This window comes from Pelophylax lessonae (assembly GCF_965119305.1).
Source record: "Pelophylax lessonae genome assembly, chromosome: 11".
In the NCBI taxonomy this organism is placed as follows: domain Eukaryota; kingdom Metazoa; phylum Chordata; class Amphibia; order Anura; family Ranidae; genus Pelophylax; species Pelophylax lessonae.
In genome coordinates, this window is record NC_138778.1 from 237,689,135 (window position 1) to 237,710,998 (window position 21,864).

At 50.2% G+C, this 21,864-nt stretch overlaps 3 protein-coding genes and 1 pseudogene across 4 annotated transcripts in view; 3 read left to right on the plus strand and 1 right to left on the minus strand.

Annotated features, from left to right (window-relative positions):
• The window catches only part of LOC309567520 (uncharacterized protein), a gene marked incomplete at its 5' end in the record, with an annotated part of 1,161,679 nt that overhangs the window by 394,907 nt on the left and 744,908 nt on the right, over positions 1–21,864 (minus strand). The window lies entirely within an intron of this gene.
• Positions 1–21,864, plus strand: part of LOC309566962 (uncharacterized protein) — a 162,345-nt gene that overhangs the window by 121,906 nt on the left and 18,575 nt on the right. The gene's annotated exons all lie outside the window — the stretch shown is intronic.
• The window catches only part of LOC309566963, a 130,751-nt pseudogene that overhangs the window by 90,565 nt on the left and 18,322 nt on the right, over positions 1–21,864 (plus strand). The window lies entirely within an intron of this gene.
• Positions 1–21,864, plus strand: part of LOC309566964 (uncharacterized protein) — a gene marked incomplete at its 3' end in the record, with an annotated part of 90,765 nt that overhangs the window by 61,589 nt on the left and 7,312 nt on the right. The window contains exons 2-4 of the mRNA XM_082272283.1: positions 19,074–19,202; positions 19,549–19,683; positions 19,770–19,973. Of these exons, the coding sequence (XP_082128409.1) occupies positions 19,098–19,202; positions 19,549–19,683; positions 19,770–19,973 (444 nt within the window). The 5' untranslated portion in view covers positions 19,074–19,097. The remainder of the gene's footprint in view (positions 1–19,073; positions 19,203–19,548; positions 19,684–19,769; positions 19,974–21,864) is intronic.

Sequence of the window (21,864 nt, forward strand, 5' to 3'; positions counted from 1 at the left end):
CCCTGGCCACTCAGATCAGGCTCTAAGCAAAGGAAATCAATGCACACCAGCTCCATGGGTCCCTGACTTTGTAGATGGCCCATTGGGGCTGCTTGACGTGGCAGAGTCTTCCTCTGTATACACCGGACACAAGAATGACAGTATCCTTCAACTTCGGCCCTCATACAAGGCCAGTAGAACCTGTCCCTGACAAGCTGAAAGGTTCTTTCGGGCCCCAGATGGCCATGATTATCATGAAGAGCGGCCAGAACTCCCTCTCTGTATTTAGCTGGTAAGAACAGTTGCCACTTCTCCTCCAGATCTTCAGATGGACCTCTCCGGTAGGCCACTCCTTCTCTGATCTGTAACCGGGTCCACTCTCTATGCAACAGACGGGCCCCCTGAGGGGAGTCAGTTAGAAGCAACTCAGGGCTCTGGATCTCCAGGGCTTCCAAGAGAAGTTTTCCCAAAGGGTCTTCCAACTGCTCCTTCCGCAAGTCCCTTTTGGACAGCCGGGGCAAACCCTCCCCTTCAACTTGGGTCACCTGGCAGTAGCATTTGGGTACTCCGATAGCCGAAACCCCAATCTCTTCTGCTCTTGACCCTCCTCGGGATCGAAATTCAGTTCCCTGATATAGGGCACGCACCCCTTCTGGAGCCAAATGAGTCCATTCTTCCGCAGGTTCCTGTGGAACATGCAACCTTCTGGATAGGGCATCTGCATCCCTATTTCCGATTCCTGGCCGATACTTCAGGCTAAAATTGAAGCTAGAGAGGGCAGCCAACCATCGATGTCCTGTTGCATCCAGCTTGGCCGTAGTCAACAGATAGGTGAGGGGATTATTATCTGTCTTGACAATGAATTCAGCTCCGTACAGGTAGTCTTTCAATTTGTCAACCACTGCCCACTTCAAGGCCAAGAATTCAAGTTTGTGAGTAGGATAATTCCTTTCAGCAGGCAGTAGGCTTCTGCTCACATAGGCAACAGGTCGCAGATGACCCTCATGCTCCTGATAAAGTACCCCCCCCAGCCCATCTCGGCTGGCATCAACATGCAGTTCATATGGTTTTGTGGGGTCCGCATAGGCCAACACAGGGGCAGTGGTTAGGGTTTCCTTCAGCTGGACAAAGGCCCCTTCGCATTCCGGGGTCCACTGATCCTGGATGGATTCCATAGCCTTCCGGGGGCCTATGGTGGACTTCGCCGGCTTTACCAACTCAGGGACATCATCTTCTTCATTCTTCAGGAGCTCATTTAGGGGTCGGGCAATCTGGGCGAACCCCTCCACAAACCTCCTGTAATAGGAGCAAAAGCCCAAGAATGACCGGAGTTCGGTCACATTTGTGGGTCTCGGCCAGGAAGCAACAGCATCCAGCTTGTCCGGGTCAGTGGCCACCCCTTCTTCAGACACGATATGGCCCAGGTAATGGACCGAGGACTGATAGAATTGGCACTTCTCAGGAGAAAGTTTCAGACCTTCTTCATGTAGCCTCTTCAAGACCTTTTCCAACCTCTCCTCATGTTCTTCTAAAGTTCTGCCAAACACGATAACATCATCCAAGTATACCAGTACCTCTATCAAATTCATATCTCCAACGGTCCTCTCCATCAGCCTTTGGAAGGTAGCAGGGGCCCCGGACAACCCCTGAGGCATGCGATTGAACTCAAAGAACCCCACAGGGGTGATGAAGGCTGTTTTCTCCCGATCTTCAGGGTGCATGGGGATCTGATAATACCCACTCTTTAAGTCCATCACACTGAACCACTTCGCCCCTGACAGACTCTGTAGGGCATCTTCGATTCGAGGAGTGGTATACTGGTCTGGGATGGTTCTTCTGTTCAGCGTTCGGTAGTCAATACAAAGCCTCAAAGATCCATTTTTCTTCCGGACTACCACTATCGGGGAAGCATACGGGCTCCTGGATTCTCGGATAATCCCGATCTTTTTGAGCTCTGCCAGCTGTTGACGTAGATCTTCTAAGTCACCTAAGGGGACTCGCCGGACTCTCTCCCTGAAAGGCTTGTCCTCACTCAGGCGGATCTTATGAGTGGCGCTCCTGGCACATCCCACGTCAAACTCGTCCTTAGAGAATATTTCCCTACATCGAGCAAGTTGTGCCTTGGCCCTCTTCACCCATTCCGGCGGGAGGGCAGCGTTTCCAGAGCAAAGCTCCTCTATAACCGCTTCACCCTGTTCCTTTTCTTTGAAATCAATGGGGGCAACTGGGGTAGCCGGGTTGACTTGGCCCAGGAGCACTCTGGCCGGTACCTTCACTGGTGTAATAGAGGTGTTTCTGACACTCACTAAAACCCTTCCACGGTTTTCCTGTAACACCTTCAAAGGGATCACCTCAGGGATCACTTCTATCCCTCTCTGTCTCTCCTTTTGACCTGATTCAAAGATAATGAAGGGACCCGGCTGTTGCCATGTGAGTTTAACAGAAGCCTTAAAACAGGCCACCTCTCCTGGCTGTAAGACCTTTTCTGCTCTATCCAGCTTCCAGAGTCGTCCAACTCCTTCTGCGGGGGTCTCTTGCTCCAACACTAATCGTTGGTAGGCCTGCCGTAGCATGGGATGGATCCTTGGCGCCTGAGCATCTTGTCCCTGGACCAGTTGTATCAGAAGGCGCCTTACCAGGTCAGTGTTTGTTCCTACGATGAGAGAGCTTTTGTTGGCCCCTGGTGGACGAGGACAGACCACCGCTAAGGTGTCGAAGGTTTCCGCTTCACCAGCCACTGATGGATCAAAGGTCAACTTGATTGGCAGATACCCGTCATAGGGAAAACTTTGGGTCCCAATACCCCATATCTCCAGATCTTCCAACTTCTGCAAAGGTAGATGGGTAAGATATTTATCATAGAAGTCTCTATACAAAAGAGTCACCTGGGCCCCTGTGTCAAGGAGGGCTCTTGTGTAAATTCCTTCCACCTGAACCGAGACCACTGGGGAGGGCCCGACCAAGTTAGTTGGGAATTCTCTTGATGTAGCCTTGTTATTTGATTCAGTTCTCTGTACCCTGGCCCTCTTCTCCTTTTTCTTCCTTGATCTAGGCCCCCGCCGAATCCGGTGTGCATTGACTTTCCTTCCCTCAGTAACCCGGAGTCTAGAACTGGGGGTGTTATATTTGGGTCTGACCCCCTGACTCAGTTTCCCTGATCCTGCACCACTTCTGGAGTCCCTTAAGACTGGCGGACACCCGGTTGACTCCTTCACCGGTGTCCTCTGAAGTTTCCCGCTGGCTCGCGAGGTTTCGCGGCAGCATTTCCTGAGCTGGGACATACCCTTCTAACATGCCCAACTCCCCCGCAGTTGAAACAAGTTAACAATCTTGCAGGCCGTGGCTCTGGATCTGTGCTGAGACTAACAGGTTCATCTGGCCTCTCCGATATACTCCCCTTGGGTAGAGTGGATACCTGACCAGTCAGGATGGACACCATTTCTATCAACTGAGACACTTGGGTCTTTAGGAGTTCAACTTGAGAGTCACCCTCTTCCACACTTATCACTCCAACCCGGGCAGTTGAGTCAAACTGCCGACTTTTCTTCTTGTTGTCCAACATGACCTCTTCCTCTCTGACCATTCGAATCAGATCGGGGTATTCTAGAATGCCGCCATCTCGACGAGTTCGTAACAGTATGGCAATGGGATCTAAAGGTTGAGCCCCTTTCAGAACCTGTCGTGCACGAGTCTCATCTATTTTCCGGGGGTCTATTCCTTTCTTTAACAGAATCTGGTGGATAATCCTATCCAAACGTTTAATGAATTCGGACAACTTCTCCCCCTCTTCTTGATAACAGTGGTCCAACTGGTAGAGAAGTTCAGCCGCGTTCTCCGTCTGACCAAACACATCTTGCAGAATGTCCAAATAATCCTGTGCAGTGCAGTTCTTCTTGCTAAGCTTTAGATTACGTACAGCCTCTAATGCAGGTCCCCTTAAACTCTCTGTGATCCTCTGCTTCTTGTGCTGTTCTGGTACCTCCCATTCCTCCAAAGCCTGAGTGGCGGTATCTAGCCACTCTTCGAACCCATCTTCTGCTGAAGGCACAGGCTGTTTCCCAGAGAATGTCCGGAGCTTCCTATATCCAGTCATCAGATAGCTCGAGGAGTCCCTGCTACATTTTGCCACAATCTCCCCAAGAACAGCACACAGTTCTGAGCTAAAAGTCGACAAAGGTGATGACTCAGGATGCCCTTCTTGGACACCTTTTTCTTGGCTGGATACCCCATGGGTGGTGGATGAGGGACCCGCAGTAGGAACTCCTGGATGTATCAGGAAAAGTTCTGTTTGGTCAATAGTTTTTACACTGTTTCCATTGAAATAATCAGGGACCCCTTTCCTCCACTCACACAGTGCATACGTGTGTGGGGCAGTGGTGTCAGTTTTTATGTCAATCACCCAGAATTTCCTGTCTGTGGATAGTGCCCTTAAAACAGGGAGGAGCTTTTCTTCAGTCCAGGCTTCTCCCTTGATTTCAACCACCAGGCCATTTTCCACTATGACATTCTCTTCCTTGCACCACTCAGCAGCAGCGACAGGATCCATTTCTGCATGGGAGGGGATTCTGGGGCTGAGAGGGCTGTGTTGCAGGACTGTAGAAATCCCGGACGAGCCCCCACGTGTAGCACCACCCCCGCAGGAGCTGCTGATTATATTATTGGGTCTACACCCTGCCTAACAACCCAATCAAATTGGCTCGATCCCTCCTCAGGCACAACTGACCCAGAATAGGACTGGACTATCAAATAGATACACAGGTTGGAATACAATACTTCACTATGCAACAATACCTTGTTACCTTCTTGAATAGTAGTCCTTCTGGGTGACACAATGGAACAACGCACAAGATTGTAATTAACCAAACTTAGTTTACTATATATCAAATTGAATAGGGGAGATACAATACAATACAATACAAGTCCATAAAAGGTTATTTAAAACAGCTTTAAAAAGGTAAAAGAATACCCCCACACTCCTCCTGCATTAAGGCTAGACACAGTACCAGGTAGGTGGGCTTATCTGAGTCCCTCCCCCAGAGTTCTCTTCTTTCTTGTTGATCTTCGCTAGCAAGGTTATTGAATAGAGCTCATTTGTAATCCAGATTAGGAATAAAGATCAAGAGAGAGAAAACAACGAGCTGTTAGTTGTCACCGCAGGGTGTCTGCGTAACTGAGCAATAACTTCTGCGAGAGAGATAAGCCTCTGGCGACTCCTTTACAGACCTTATTGTTTGTCTATGAGTCTCCTGAGAGAGTATGGTGATAAACCCCGGGGTTTTATCACCTCCTGCTGCGCTACCGCTATCTGTAGATAAAACTGTCTCTTCAGCAGATAAAGTCAGTTATTGGGCATGTGCCCTCTCACCAACAGAAGTTTCTCCTTCGCGCGCTTCCACTGCGGTCTCAGTCCTTTGGCTATATGCCAGCCGCGCGGGGTCCTTCTGGCGGATGACTTCCGGTCTCGGCAAACAGCAGTATGACCTCCAGGAATGTGCCTCGTGCTTGAGATGGGACGGTTCCACGTCGTCCCTCCAGGCTAAAAGGCTCTGGCCCAATATCCAGTGTCAGTCCTTCACTCTCGCTCGCTGGTTCCTCAGAGTCCAGCGCAGAAAGGCCCCCCTTCGCGCGCTTCTCTCTCCTTTAAATAACCTCCCCCATAGTGCCGTGCGGTGCAGCCGTGCACCCTGGATCTTGCCAAGCAGCCTGGGAGATGTAGTTTCTTCATCTTGTGAAAAGGAAGTCACAGCCCGGGAAATTCCATGCAGCTACCACTAGAGGGAGCCTAGTTCCTGGATCTTGCAAAGCAGCCTGGGAGATGTAGTTTCTTCATCTTGTGAAAAGGAAGTCACAGCCCAGGAAATTCCATGCAGCTACCACTAGAGGGAGCCTAGTTCCTTCCCACATATCAAACAGTGTCTTTAGGCATGTTTAACCCCGCTACACATCAACTAGGTGCATGTCATGCAGGGAGCGTTTAAGGGCTCTCAACTTCACATAAGAAATAGATGATCGGGAGGAAGAGGTATCCAGGACAGGGTCCAGGGGGAGATTAAAGACTCCACCCAGGATAATCTTCCCCTCTGCGAACCCAGCAAGGAGCTCTAGGTACTGCAAAGCCGAGGCGACCTGATTGGCATTCGGTAGGTAAAAATTGGCAACTGTATACTTCAATCCCCAGAGAAAAAACTTAACCAGCACGCCACGTACCTGCCCTGCGGATCTGCAACATGATCTATCAGGACGATAGGAAGAGACTTATGGAATACAATGGATACCCCCTTGGACTTCTGTAGCAGATTAGTACTGTGTATCCACCTGTTAAAGTACCTGTTGGAGCAGGAAGGGACAGAGTTAGAACAAAAAAGAGTCTCCTGTAGAAGCAGAACATTCACATGACATTTGTGAATTTGGTAAAGAACCTGACCCCTCTTAGAGGCATCATTGAGGCCCTGAACATTGTAAGAACCCAGAGTCAACCTGGGGGGTGTACTTATCGTATGGGCCATAGCGGGGTGCATGCAGATGGAAAACAGGGGGAGGAAAGAAGATCAGGAGTAGCAGTAAGGGATAAAGGTCCCCATCTCAGTAAGAGAAGAAGGAGAACAGATGTAGAACGAGGGACACAAGGGAAGAGTAGAAACAGATGAAAGAAGACCTAGTACCAAACAGGGGGACTCCCAGAGAGGAGCCGTAAAAAACTATGGCGCCTGATAACAGGACACCACGTGATAATCACGATACTAGCACAGACTGTGCTCAACCTATGGGGGGTACAGATGAAGAAATAGGTGAGAACTTATGGATAGGTCCGGCATCACAGGAGACCTAGAGGACATACATGAGTACACCTTATGAGAGGTAATAGGATCAGAGCTCAACATACAAACACGCAAGGGGGTGAAGAACTGCAACTGCTAGAGGAGAGAGGCATCACTAACGTAAAACAAGACAGCAGGAACTGGTGGGCATAGAGCCAGTGTGGAAGATGTTCGACCTCCCCAAAACCCATCTGGTTATAATATCAGTGAAGGGGAGGGGTAGGGCCATTCCAAAAGAAACAAGGGTGAGGGAAGTGGGGAAAAGCATGTTAAAGCATGGGGAGGTCAGTAGAAGGGATCTCAGCAGCAATAGCAGTAGGTGCAGTCACCAGGCCTCCGGGGATTGGGGTAATCGAGCCCCACATCTGATCGAGGTAGATCTGGAGCGGGGGGGGGGGGCAACGCCTCCTCTGTGTAAGGGGGCCAGGGACCTTTGTCTCAACCGGTCTTCAGCGGGGTCCAGCCAATTCAGGATATCCACTGGAGCATGTCCCAGGAAGGACCAGAAAGCACAAACTTGCGGGAGTTGAATGTCACTTTGATGCTGAAGGGGTGTCCCCACGTGTAGGTGGCTCCAATTTGGTGCATTAAGTCCAGCAAGGGATGGACCACCCACCGCATATGAAGTGTGTTCCCGGTACAGGTCAGGGTAGAGGTGTACGGAAGAGCCATCAAAGTCCAGTGCCTTTCTCATAATATCTTCCTTCAGGGTATAGTAATGAACCCTGTATAACACATCACGCAGGCGACCGTCTCCTCCACCTCCAGGACCCCCCACCCTATGTACTCTGTCCAATTCAATGGGGGTGGTCAGTTCACTTCCCAGGAACTGGTTTAGAATGGCAATCACAGTGGGTCTGAGGTGTGCACCAGAGGTGGCTTCATGGAGGCCCTGGATCCTGATATTCTTCTATCTTCCCCATCCTCTATGCGGAGTTGGTGCTGGCGTAGGCGGTCCCGGGAGGCAGCTTCCAGTGCAGTTATGCAAGATTTGTGGACCTCCTGAGTAGCGATATCGGTGGCCACGGTGGAGTCCGTGGATGAGATCTGTTGACGTAGTGCGTCTAAATCTGCATGCAGGGACAGTTCCATTTTGGAAGCCCAGAAGTCAAAAGGGAAGCCGCCTCCGACCTGAGTGGTCCCCCGCAGGGATGTTGATCTGTCTCCCCAGTTAGAGTAGAGGTGCAGGGTGGTAAGGGTGTTGAAGGCACAGTCTCCGGTGAAGAGGCCCGCCCGCCGCATCCTCATCCGGAGGATAGGGCAGTGTAGCCGGGGGAGGAGGCTTATTTTTCCCCTGGCGGTGTGGTGTGGTGCGGAGTAGGTAGCGTTGTGTGGAGCTCTGTTGGAGGTCTGCAGGGTCAGCAGGGTGAGAGCTGTCCGCCGACATGCGGATTGTAGGTGTAGCTGGCCTGTAAAGTTCTCTGCTGGAGCTGAACGATCCCGGGGCTCAGCACCGCATGACCTCCATCTGCAGATTAGGAGCGGTGAGTTCCAAAAACGGAATTTTTGTAAAATCTTACCTGTAAAATTCCTTTCTCTGAGTCCTCCGACAGTTGCCGCCTCCTCTAAGTCATCACTGTTGGGTATTGACTTCCCATCCGCAGGAATAGCTAGGTATATAGACTTACTCCAAAGACAAAGACATTAGCATATACACACCCATGCGGGCTGTCCCATCTGGTCAATACCCCCCCTGCATCACCACTCCCAACTCAGTTTGGTAGCATAGCAGTAGGTAATAAGAACCCCAAAAGAGGGGCGGCGACTGTCGGAGGACTCAGAGAAAGGAATTTTACAGGTAAGATTTTACAAAAATTCCGTTTTCTCTTACGTCCTCCGACAGTCGCCGCCTCCTCTAAGTCATCACTGTTGGGATGTCCCAAAGCAGTATAGACATGAGGGGTGGGAGACGCAACCGCAGAAAAGGCAACGCAGTACCCACATCAGAGAAAGGAATCTTACACGTACAGTAAGATAACCTTCTGGGCAACAGAAAAAAACAATGCTCAACAGGAGCAACAGCCCAGGAAAGCAAATACCAACAGCCAGGGACCCATAGAAAAAAACAAGGGTCCTTCATGGCACTGCCACACTGAGAACCTTGCGGCCAAAGGAAGCATCAGCTGATGCAGGAACATCTACTTTGTAGAATTTGGAAAAAGTGTGCACCGACGACCAAGTCGCAGCCTTGCACACCTGGGCCACCGAGGCCCGATGCCAATAGGCCCAGGACGCACTCACAGATCTGGTAGAGTGGGCCTTAACAGGGAAGGGCGGAACCTGTTCCTTCAAGGCGTAAGCCTGTTCAATGGTCTGTCTGATCCATTTGGCAATGGTTGCTGCGGACGCAGCCATGCCCTTCCAAGGTCCCTCAGGAAGGACAAAGAGGGAATCCGTCTTCCGAAAAGATTCCGTAGACGACAGGTAAACCCTGATCGCCCTGACAACATCCAAGGAATGCAAAGCAACCTCTTTTGGATGCTTAGGCTTCGTACAAAGCGAAGGCAGGACAATGTCCTCATTAAGGTGAAATTCAGAGACCACCTTAGGAAGAAAGGAGGGTTGCGGACGCAAGACCACCTTATCCCGGTGAATCACCAAATACGGAGAATGGCAAGATAACGCTGCCAGTTCCGACACTCTGCGAGCCGAAGTGATCGCCACCAAAAAGGCAACTTTCTTGGACAGCAGAGGCAACGATATTTTCCGTATGTTTTCAAACGGAGCACCCTGTAACACGGACAGAACTAAGTTCAAGTCCCATGGAGGTAGAGGCTCCTTCCTGGGAGGAGCCAAATGTCGCACACCCTGAATGAAGGTGCGGACCAGGGAATGAGACGCCACAGGGCGTTGAAAAAGAACAGCCAGTGCGGACACCTGGCCCTTTATCGTGGCCAGCGCCAGGCGCTGGTCCACCCCAGACTGGAGGAAGGCCAACACTCTTGATACCGAGTACGAGCGAGGGGAGAACCCCCTGGACTCACACCAGGCGAAATAAGCCTTCCAGGTACAGTAATAGATCTTACCAGAGGAGGATTTCCTAGCCTTGATTAGAGTAGTAATAACCGTAGAGGAGAGACCCTTGTCCCTCAGAACCTGGGTCTCAACAGCCAGGCCGTTAAAGCCAGCGACTGTAAAGCAGGATGGAAGATCGGGCCTTGAGACAGGAGATCTTCCCGCAGAGGCAGACGCCATGAAGGCGCCACTGCCAGATGAACAACGTCGGCGTACCAGGACCAGCGTGGCCAGTCCGGAGCCACCAGAATCACCAGGTGCGGTTCTGAGGCTAGCCTGCGGAGGAACCTGGATAACAACTGAATCGGGGGAAAGGCATACATCAGACGATACTGATGCCAAGGGGCCACTATCGCATCCGAGGCGTCCGCCAGAGGATCACGTGTTCTTGCCACGAACCTTCCCACCTTTCGGTTTAGCCGAGATGCAAACAGATCCACGTCCGAGGATCCCCACCTCGCACACAGCATTTGGAAGACCTCCGGGTGCAGGGACCATTCCCCTTGGTCCAGGGTCTGGCGGCTCAGATAGTCGGCCTGCCAATTCTCCACACCCGGAATGTGAACTGCTAAGATAGCCGGGACATGAGTCTCGGCCTAAGACAGAATGTCGGTCACCTCCCGGGCCGCCCGAGCACTCCTGGTGCCCCCTTGGTGGTTGATGTAAGCCACCGCGGTAGCATTGTCCGTCTGTACTCAGACAGGCAGACCCCGGAGACGGCCCAACCACTGGAAAAGACAGAGTTTTATCGCTCGCAATTCCAGCACATTTATCGGAAGGGAGGATTCTTCCTCCGAACAAGTGCCCTGGGCAGACAGGTTGCCCAGGACTCCACCCCAGCCCGACAGGCTGGCATCCGTGGTAATCACCGTCCACACCAACGGACGGAAGGACTTGCCTTCCGCCACCGACGGGGACTGGAGCCACCACAGAAGAGCCAATCTGGTCTGACGACTCAAGGAGACACTCCGATCCAGGGACTGAGGCAGTTTGTCCCACCTGGCCAGGATCTCCGTCTGGAGAGCCCGCGTGTGAAACTGAGCAAAGGGGATCGCTTTGAAGGCAGACACCATCAACCCCAGAGACCTCATACAGGTCCTGAGTGACGAGGACGGGTTGTCCCTGAGGGACCTGACCTCGTCCTTTAAGGTCCGGAGCTTGTCCCCCGGCAAGAACACCTTTGCCTGAGCAGAGTCCAGAATCATTCCCAGATAGGGAAGGTGAACCGATGGAGACAACGCTGATTTTTGAACGTTGATGGTCCATCCGAACTCCTGAAGCGGCTGTACCGTGATGGACAGATCGCGCACCAGGTCCTGGCTGACACTTGCCCTCAAAAGGAGATCGTCCAGGTAACCCAGGACCGCAATGCCCTGTGCCCTCAGCAGGCCCAGAACCGGCGCCAGCACTTTGGTGAAAACCCTGGGTGCTGAAGCGAGACCGAAAGGTAACGCCACAAACTGGTAGTGGTCATCTGCGATAGCGAACCGAAGATACCGCTGATGACCCTCAAAAATGGGGATGTGTAGATACGCATCCTTCAGATCTATCGAGGCCAGGAATTCCCCTGGACTCAGGGAGGCCACCACCGAGCGGAGAGACTCCATACGGAACTTCCGAACACGTATGAAGCGGTTCAGCGATTTCAGGTCCAGAATAGGACGCACTTTGCCCTCCTTTCTGGGCACAGTGAACAGATTGCAATAAAATCCCAGAAACCTGTCCCGATGAGGCACCGGGACAATCACCCCTGAGATAGAAGGTCCTGCACCGCATGGTGCAGGTCCTGCAGACGCCCCGGAGACAAATGAAGATTTGAGGGAAAAAATCTGTCCGCCGGCCTGGAAAGGAATTCGATCTTGTACCCCGATCGAATGATTTCCTGAACCCACCTGTCCGATACCCGGAGCAGCCAAGGTTGTAGGAAACCACTCAAACGTCCCCCCACCCCAGAAATGGGTGAGGGTGCCCCTTCAGGCAGAGGAGGACTGACCCACCGAGCCGGCATTGCCGGACTTCTGCTTACCCACCCAGGGCTTCTTCTGGCTGCCCTGGGCCTTGAAGGGCTTGCCCTTGGATTGGTTCCGAAAGGCACGAAAGGACCCCTGATTGGATTTAGGCGCAGAACCCCGCTTGCCTCGGAAAAACTTGTTCTTCGGGTTCTGGGGCAGCATAGTGCTCTTGCCCCCCGTGACGCCTTTTACCAAGGTGTCCAACGCCTCGCCAAAAAGGCGAGAGCCAGCATAGGGAAAATCAGCAACCGTTTTCCGTGAGGACTGGTCGGCCGACCAGCTCTTCAGCCATATCAGTCGCCAGTTAAGCACCGCGACACTAGAGAGGCGAGCCACTAATGGGGCCTCAATCAAGGCCGCATCCCACAAATACATGACTCCTTGGTGGATCTGGTCCACGATTTCCAGCCGGGCAGACGGCACGCCATCAGACACGAGATTGCCCTTAAGCATCTTTGTCCAATCAGCCACCGCCTGAGCCACCAGAACGGACGCGAAAACGGGTTTGAGCAACGAACCCGCCACCGTATAGGAATGACGCGCTAGAGACTCCAACCGCCGGTCCGTGGGATCCCGGAAAACCGGGGTATCCTCAGTAGGAACCAAGGTAGCCTTGTTCAACACGGCCACAGTGTGATCTACCTGTGGAGGCACACACCATCGCGAGTCCGTAGCCGGCGCAAAAGGATAAAGCAATTTGAACCGACTAGAAACCAGGAATGGGCGTTTCAACGTGTACCACATTTCATTAACAGTGTAATGAAACTCAGCTGGGCAGGGAAAAACCTGCGCCGACTTGCGGGTCCTGTGTGTCCCAAAAGATGACACAACGCCCGGAGGACTGGGCTCATCCTCTAAATGTAAGGTTTCTTTAACAGAAACAATTAACTCATCCATGGTCGCCCGTTCTTCAGGTGACCCTGGGGAGGATGTATCAACACCCTTCATTTCAGCCTCCCCCTCAGACCCCGGGGGGTCTAAGGATGAGCGGGACCCTGAAAAGGGCACGCTCACAGCAGCAGCAACAGCCATATCCCCATCTGAATCAGAAGAGAGAGACAACCTGGGCCTCTTCCTCGCAGCCCGTTCAGACATCAGCATTTCCATATTTGCCACCAAAGTTGCCACCACAGCAGCCAGATCAGGTCGCAGCGGAGCCACAGGAGAACTGGGGCCCCCCACTAAAGCTGGAGGAAACTTGCTTTCCTGAGAATCCATGGCTCAAGTTATCAGAACAAACTACAGTGCAAAAAAAACTGTGTACTGTCCCTTTAAGAACGCTGCGGTGTGCACAGCCCACCGCTACTGCTACAGTGATGAAAGACCCCCAAAGGAGAAAAGAAACTGAGCCAGAAGTGATATACAGAGGGAAATTGAGAGTGATAACCTGCAGAGCCTGCAGAGCGTTGCTACCAGTGTCCTTGCTGCTGATGGAAAAGGAAGTGCTGCTGGAGAGGGCTGGACTAAAAGCCAGACCCTGGGAAAATGGCTGCCCCATAGGGATGCATTGGAGGCTACGCCAAAATGGCCGAGAACATGCGGCCGGACCGATCGTTCCACCACCCACAAAATGGCGGCAGATGGCGCCAAAATGACATGCGGGATCGCCCCAGAGGAGCTACACATGTGTGCCCATAGCAAAAAAATGGCGGACCCCGCGAAAATACACCGCTGCGGTCGCCGCATGATCACAACCGTCTGCACCCCCAACAATGCACCTAGGTGACACAGGGACAGGGACCCCCCGGCAACATACAGATCTGCACAAGCGATCCCCGCAGGGATCGAACAGGGGTCACACAGGCACAGACACGGGGAACACACAGCAACACAGACTGCCACCCCAGACAGAGAAGCACTTACCTGCACTGGATGGCGTGGGGAGCCTCCATGCACGGAAAACCTCTGTCCTCTTCTGACAGGGAGTGCCGTGAGCCAGGGACATGACGCTGCAGCATCGCAGACGAGTCCTGTCAGGTAACCACCTCACGGCTGCATCCCTGCAGTCTTGAGGTGTGCTCTATGCAGCGGTGGGGTGTGAGGTCGTGTCTTGGCTGGAATCAGGTGGATGGCAAAGGATTTTCTTCCATCAGCACAGGAGCTCCTTCTCTGTGCGACCAGTGTGGCTGACGTCCGGCCCTTACTGCTTTACAGCTTTTTTCACTCCAAGATTAATTTTATTTATATAAGCATTTAAGGAATTGCTATTACTTTAAGAGATCTCCACCACCATTCCTATGTGACCATTACATCCTTGCAATTTATGTTTACCATCTTCATTTTGAGTGGATTAACATATATTTTAATGTTTTATGATATATTTTTGCATTTCCTTATCCAAAAAGATGAATTTCCGGAGTTATCTGTTTTTTTAGGTATACCTTTGTTTTGAACTTAGCCATGTAAAATAGATATTATAGGAATGGTTATTATGAGATGTTTCTCAGGGCTGCAGTTCCTCTGAACTCCACAAGATGGAGAGCTCACTTATATTCAGACAGGAAGTTTCTATGGAATACAGACAGGAAGTCTCTATGGAATACAGACAGGAAGTGATGTCAGGGACAGACAGGAAGTGATGTCAGGGACAGACAGGAAGTGATGTGAACACAGACAGGGTGTGGTACGAAGTAACGAGGAGACGTTACTGGAAGTTGCAGTAGAGGAGGTAATAAGATCTTATTTTCTATTTACACCCAGTAACCCCCCCGTCATGTCCGTCCTCTTCCTCCATAGTCACTGTGACCTCTTTTATCTCCAGCAGATGATGATACACACATATATAGTGTGGAAACCTAGAGTAACCCCTTCAGGGGCAGAACGTTTCCCCACTTACGGGGCCGGAACATTCTCTTAATTTTGGAGATAAATTCTAGTAATATGTTCCTCTAAACAAACAGCACTGACAATAAATAGAGAAGACAATGACCATCCTGACCATGCATGGCCTACAAAGGGCAATCATTACACTACACAGGCAGCCAATGAGCAATCATTACACTACACAGGCAGCCAATGAGCAATCATTACACTACACAGGCAGCCAATGGGCAATCATTACACTACACAGGCAGCCAATGGGCAATCATTACACTACACAGGCAGCCAATGAGCAATTATTACACTACACAGGCAGCCAATGGGCAATTATTACACTACACAGGCAGCCAATGAGCAATCATTACACTTCACAGGCAGCCAATGGGCAATCATTACACTACACAGGCAGCCAATGAGCAATCATTACACTACACAGGCAGCCAATAAGCAATCATTACACTACACAGGCAGCCAATAAGCAATCATTACACTACACAGGCAGCCAATGGGCAATTATTACACTACACAGGCAGCCAATGGGCAATCATTACACTACACAGGCAGCTCATTACACTACACAGGCAGCCAATGGGCAATCATTACACTACACAGGCAGCCAATGGGCAATCATTACACTACACAGGCAGCCAATGAGCAATCATTACACTACACAGGCAGCCAATAAGCAATCATTACACTACACAGGCAGCCAATGGGCAATTATTACACTACACAGGCAGCCAATGGGCAATCATTACACTACACAGGCAGCCAATGAGCAATCATTACACTACACAGGCAGCCAATGAGCAATTATTACACTACACAGGCAGCCAATGGGCAATTATTACACTACACAGGCAGCCAATGAGCAATCATTACACTACACAGGCAGCCAATAAGCAATCATTACACTACACAGGCAGCCAATGGGCAATTATTACACTACACAGGCAGCCAATGGGCAATCATTACACTACACAGGCAGCCAATAAGCAATCATTACACTACACAGGCAGCCAATGGGCAATTATTACACTACACAGGCAGCCAATGGGCAATCATTACACTACACAGGCAGCCAATAAGCAATCATTACACTACACAGGCAGCCAATGGGCAATTATTACACTACACAGGCAGCCAATGGGCAATCATTACACTACACAGGCAGCCAATAAGCAATCATTACACTACACAGGCAGCCAATAAGCAATCATTACACTACACAGGCAGCCAATGGGCAATTATTACACTACACAGGCAGCCAATGGGCAATCATTACACTACACAGGCAGCCAATAAGCAATCATTACACTACACAGGCAGCCAATAAGCAATCATTACACTACACAGGCAGCCAATGGGCAATCATTACACTACACAGGCAGCCAATGGGCAATCATTACACTACACAGGCAGCCAATAGGCAATCATTACACTACACAGGCAGTCAATGAGCAATCATTACACTACACAGGCAGCCAATGGGCAATCATTACAATATGCAGCCAGCACAATGATGGAGTGCCGGGGTCAGGAGTATGGAGACCCTTACATTGCTGGTCAGGAGGAAGAAACTATGAAGAATATTTTCCATCATTGGTGTCAGAGACTGAAGTCCGGCCATCAGACAGTTCCAAATTAGTGGTCATGCTATCAGACAAGTTTTTTTTGGGTTGGAAATTGTAGACAGAAACATTATTTGACACAATACACAGCAGATTGTAACCTACGAAATTATTATTACACAAATGTGTCATACACCCCCTCCCCCCTCTACCATATCTTACAACACGGTGGGATTTTACTGTGGAAATAAAGATACAGAGCCCCAAATATTAACCCATTTACTACTAACTGACATTTTTGCAATATAATCAGTATAAAATTGTAAGATCTTGTAAGTTTTTAGAATGTTATGTATGCACAGCTATAAATGTATTAAAAGAGCAATTTGGGGTTATCTCACGTTAGACAAAGCAAAAGCTCCATTAAGTAACTGGGAGATCTTTGTTTTTCTCCCATTTAAAATTTTTGAAAAAATGTCAGGTTGTAGCCTAAGGGGTGATATTTAGGGCTCTGTATCTTTAAATATCCACTGTAAAATCCCCCCACATTGTAAGATATGGTAGAGGGGGGAGGGGGTGTATGACACATTTGTGTAATAATTTTTTCATAGGTTACAATCTGCTGTGTATTGTGTCAAAAAATGTTTCCGTTTACAATTTCCAACACAACAAAAAACTTGTCTGATGGCATGGCCACTAATTAGAAACTGTCTGATGGCCGGACTTCAGTGTGTCAGAGGGAGGAAAATACTGAGGGATCTGAGGGAAGTAGAGGAGCTGAGGGGTCTCTGAGGGAAGTAGAGGAGCTGAGGGGTCTCTGGGGGAAGTAGAGGAGCTGAGGGGTCTCTGGGGGAAGTAGAGGAGCTGAGGGGTCTCTGAGGGAAGTAGAGGAGCTGAGGGGTCTCTGAGGGAAGTAGAGGAGCTGAGGGGTCTCTGAGGGAAGTAGAGGAGCTGAGGGGTCTCCGGGGGGAAGTAGAGGAGCTGAGGGGTCTCTGGGGGAAGTAGAGGAGCTGAGGGGTCTCTGGGGGAAGTAGAGGAGCTGAGGGGTCTCTGGGGGAAGTAGAGGAGCTGAGGGGTCTCTGGGGGAAGTAGAGGAGCTGAGGGGTCTCTGAGGGAAGTAGAGGAGCTGAGGGGTCTCTGGGGGAAGTAGAGGAGCTGAGGGGTCTCTGGGGGAAGTAGAGGAGCTGAGGGGTCTCTGGGGGAAGTAGAGGAGCTGAGGGGTCTCTGAGGGAAGTAGAGGAGCTGAGGGGTCTCTGGGGGAAGTAGAGGAGCTGAGGGGTCTCTAAAGACTAAAGGACTCTGAGAACCTCTGAGGGTTTATTTACTGCATCTCAAGGACTCTGGGACCCCTGAGGAGGAAGTGTAGCTGAAGGACTTTAGGGGCCTCTTAGGAAGTATTTGGGATGAACAACTCTGAGAGCTTAGTGGGGCTGAAGGGCTGTGGGGGACTCTGAGAGGGTAGTCGGGCTGCAAGACTCTGAGGTAAGGGGGGGCTTTAGGGCTCATAGAGACTCTTGGTTTTAGATGGTCGTCTCATGCAACCTGCACATCCTTAAAGAACCTCCCGCCAGCACCTGAAGGAAGCCTTCACCTCACCATCTCACTAGTCAAAAAATATGTTGCAGGTCACAAAATAAGACAAAGAAGGACACTTGTTCTTTGAGGAGGTCTGTTTGGACCGCATCACTTACTGGTTGGCCAGTCCAATACCTTCCCATGACACAGGGTCTGGCAGTGCCCTAAGCTAGAATTCAGAGCCCCAGGAACTCACTGCCACTCTGTACAATGTCCTGGGATACTACAGAATAGTTGCCAACCAAGAAAACAAACCCCTCCCCACACTAGGTTGCCATTGGAGGGAAGATAATAGACTCCTCCCCCACAGCTCTCTACTCCACCAGCAGCATCCTCTTGCTGCAGAAAATAAATTGAAACCCAGAATGAATTTCTTGGGCTCAGGCTTTGGAATCAAACCTTTTTATTCGCCAGCGAAAATGGCTTAGCCCGGCTAATGGCCGCTTGCTAAGTGAGTGAAAAAGCGTGTACATCACATATAGGAAACAGCAGTTACATCACAGATACATATTTCCCAAACTAGCTTGGCAGTAATACAATAGAAATCCTCCCCCTACCATTGACTCCTGAACATCTGCATGTAGCAATTACATCCCTGGCCTTCACTTCTTATCTGTATTCTCATTCGTTCTTGGAAGGGCTAGAGAAGAAAAATATGAGGGAGAAGGTGGGGGCCTCAAATGCGCAGCTTGGCTGTCATCGTTTCTGTAGTACCACAGAATCTACCATTTTGTCTTAAAAGGCTATTTATTCTCCATTTTAGAAGCTTTCCAGGTACTGCCACACTCTTGCTATCCAATCCCTTCTCTTACTGCAGAGAGTGACAGTGACATCACTCCTGTCAGTCAGCATGCTACCGGAGATTGGAGCCTTACAGCCGGAGTTCTGGTAATTATTTTGATTAGCCGGCAACTCCGGCCAAAAGCCAGCAAGTTCCCCTTCCTGGACATCATGATGACCCAACATTGACCTCACAGCACTGCCTCAGAGCAAACAAGTCTCAGGAAGGATCGTATTTATCATTCCTTGTCTGCAGATCTAATACTAATCAAATCCAGTTCAGAAATCAAACAAACCCAACAGAGGAAAGGGAATTTCTGATCCGGCAGGTCAAGAGAGTCCCAGGACCTTGAAAATGTAGTAAACACTAAACAGTCCAAACTAAATGTGTTCCCATGAGGGCAGTAGTCCTTAAATGTACAGCAACCCTCCTATTACCCCCTCACATCCTATTATTGTGTGATCAATACCATCCAAATAATTCTTACTTTCATTTCCCAAAGTTATCCGTCTACAAGGAGACCTGTATGGATGAAATGACGGCACCAATGAGGATGGAGGAGGACCGGAGTCACATGACTGAGAAGATACTAAACCTCACCCTGGAGATCATCTACCTGCTGACCGGAGAGGTAAGGAGGATTCTGGGAGGTCACATGACCTCACTCTTAGCTCTATTAATAAAACACAGACCTGACCGGAGAGGTGAGGAGGATTCTGGGAGGTCACATGACATCACTCTTATCTCTATTAATAAAACACAGACCTGACCGGAGAGGTGAGGAGGATTCTGGGAGGTCACATGACATCACTCTTATCTCTATTAATAAAACACAGACCTGACCGGAGAGGTGAGGAGGATTCTGGGAGGTCACATGACATCACTCTTATCTCTATTAATAATACACAGACCTGACCGGAGAGGTGAGGAGGATTCTGGGATTCTAACATGATATTCCTATTGGTTCCTCAATACAGAGATTTCCTCTGGTGAAGTCAGGTGATCATATGACCATCACAGCGCCTCCATGTGACTTCTTAAAACCCGAGAGACACAACATGGAGAAGATTCTAGAAGTCACCAAGAAGATGATGGAGCTGCTGACAGGAGAGGTGAGCGGTGCTGGGAATTCTGGGACATTATCCAGTAACAGACAAGAGATGTGTCTGGATGGTGACTGTATCATTGTGTGTGTCAGGTTCCTATAAGGTGTCAGGATGTCACTGTCTATTTGTCCATGGAGGAGTGGGAATATTTAGAAGGACACAAGGATCTCTACAAGGACGTCATGATGGAGAATCAGCAGAATTTGAGTTTTGTGAAGAATGTAAAGAAGGAATATTCCCGGAATGAGACAATAGTGAACCTCACCCTGGAAGTCCTCAGCCTGCTGACTGGAGAGGTGAGTGTAATGAAGGGGTTAAGTCTGACTCCGCTGTACACTGGGAGGTATTCAGAGTCACTTTGAGACTTCTGATGTTCTGCTAATCAATAACGACATCCACACAAGTACTATGAATACATAAATTGTATATACCGGTGGTGGAACTACCAGGGTCGGGGTCCCCAGTGGAGTTGCTGTTCACAGGAATCTGAGCTGAGAGTGTCTCTTATACAGCCCAGAGCCTGCACTGACAGTTCCCTCGCATGGATGAGAGAAGAGAGAGCCAATCTGCTCCTTCTCCTCCCGCCCCTCTCCTCCTGTGTGCACCATGGGAAGTGTGAAGCTAAGCAGCGGAATTTAATCATTCAGCTACTGGGGTTCACCCTTCCCATGGTGCACACAGGAGGAGGGGGGTGGGAGGAGAAGGAGCAGATTGGCTCTCTCTTCTCTCTTCTGTGTGAAGGAGGAGGAGCTATCAGTGCAGGCTCTGAGCTGTATGAGAGAGATGCTCTCAGCTCAGAGTCCTGCTGAGGAGGCACTGATTGGCTGCACCGATGATCATTGCCCTAAATATCAGTGTGAACAATGTACTGGCAGTCTTGCCGGTTAACAACTTCAGCTCTGGAAGATTTACACCCCTTCATGACCAGGCCATTTTTTGCTATACGGCACTGCGTTACTTTACCTGACAATTGTGCAGTTGTGCGACGCTGTACCCAAATAACATTTATGTAATTTCATCCCACAAATAGAGCTTTCTGATTCCGATATTGCGGTGGCCATATTGGACACTAACTGACACTTTTGAGAATAGCTCCTTCTACTCCCCTGTACTGTGCCTTCCTACTTCTCTTTACTGTGCCCCTCCTACTCCCCTGTACTGTGCCCTACTACTCCTCTTTACCGAGCCTATCACGTACCTGTAGGTGAGCCTGAACGGTGAGGAAGGCCTCTCTTACGCCTCTGACTCGGGACCCCTGATAGTGCAGACAGGAGGTGCCGAGTATAGAGTAGCACGAGTGCCTGATGTAGCTGGAAGCAGGCTGATGTCCACAGACAGGGATAGCCGGGTAGGTCCAGAGCAGGTATGCAGGCAACTGGTGCTGGTGGCAGGAGCGTAGTGAGACAAGCCGGGTCAGAAGCCAAACGGTTATACAGGAGCCAGAAGGAGCAGACTGGAGCGGAGGTCAAGGGACAAGCCGAGGTCGGTGCAGGTGGAGAGCAGAGGATAGTCAGGACAAGCCGGGTCTGGTACTGGTAAACAGGATACAGGTAGCAGGTTAGGGGTCAACAAGGCTGAAGACAAAGCAGCACTGGAGTTGAGCAATGGCTGAGCTTAAATAGTCCATTTGGCGCCAGCATCTGTCACTTTGCGTGTTTGCGCGTTCGCGCATGCGCATTCGCCAAGTCCCGGCGGGATTGAACAGAAACACAACTCTGAACAGCAAACCTCTTCTTACATTGCCCCCTCCCAATGGGCAGCCTCCGGATGCACAAACGGGCTAGTTTCTCAGGGTGATTACGTTTGAATGCTTGGATCAGGTCTTTTGCATGAATATTGGTTACTGGCTCCCAGGAATTATCTTTAGGTCCATAACCTTTCCATTTAATCAAGTATTGGACTAGGTTGCCTCTTTTCCTGCAATCAATAATGGATTCTACTTCGAATTCCTCTTCTCCATCGATTAGCACGGGTTCAGGAGGCCCATTGATCCGTCCAGGGAAAGGGTCCGGAAATGTAGATTTCAGCAATGATACGTGGAAGACAGGGTGGATTTTAAAAGACTCAGGTAACAGTAATTCGTAGGTCACCTCATTAATTTTCATTTTAACTGGAAAGGGGCCTATGAACTTGGGCCCAAGTTTTCTTGATGGGCAGGTTAGTTTTAGGTTGGTTGTGGCCAGCCAT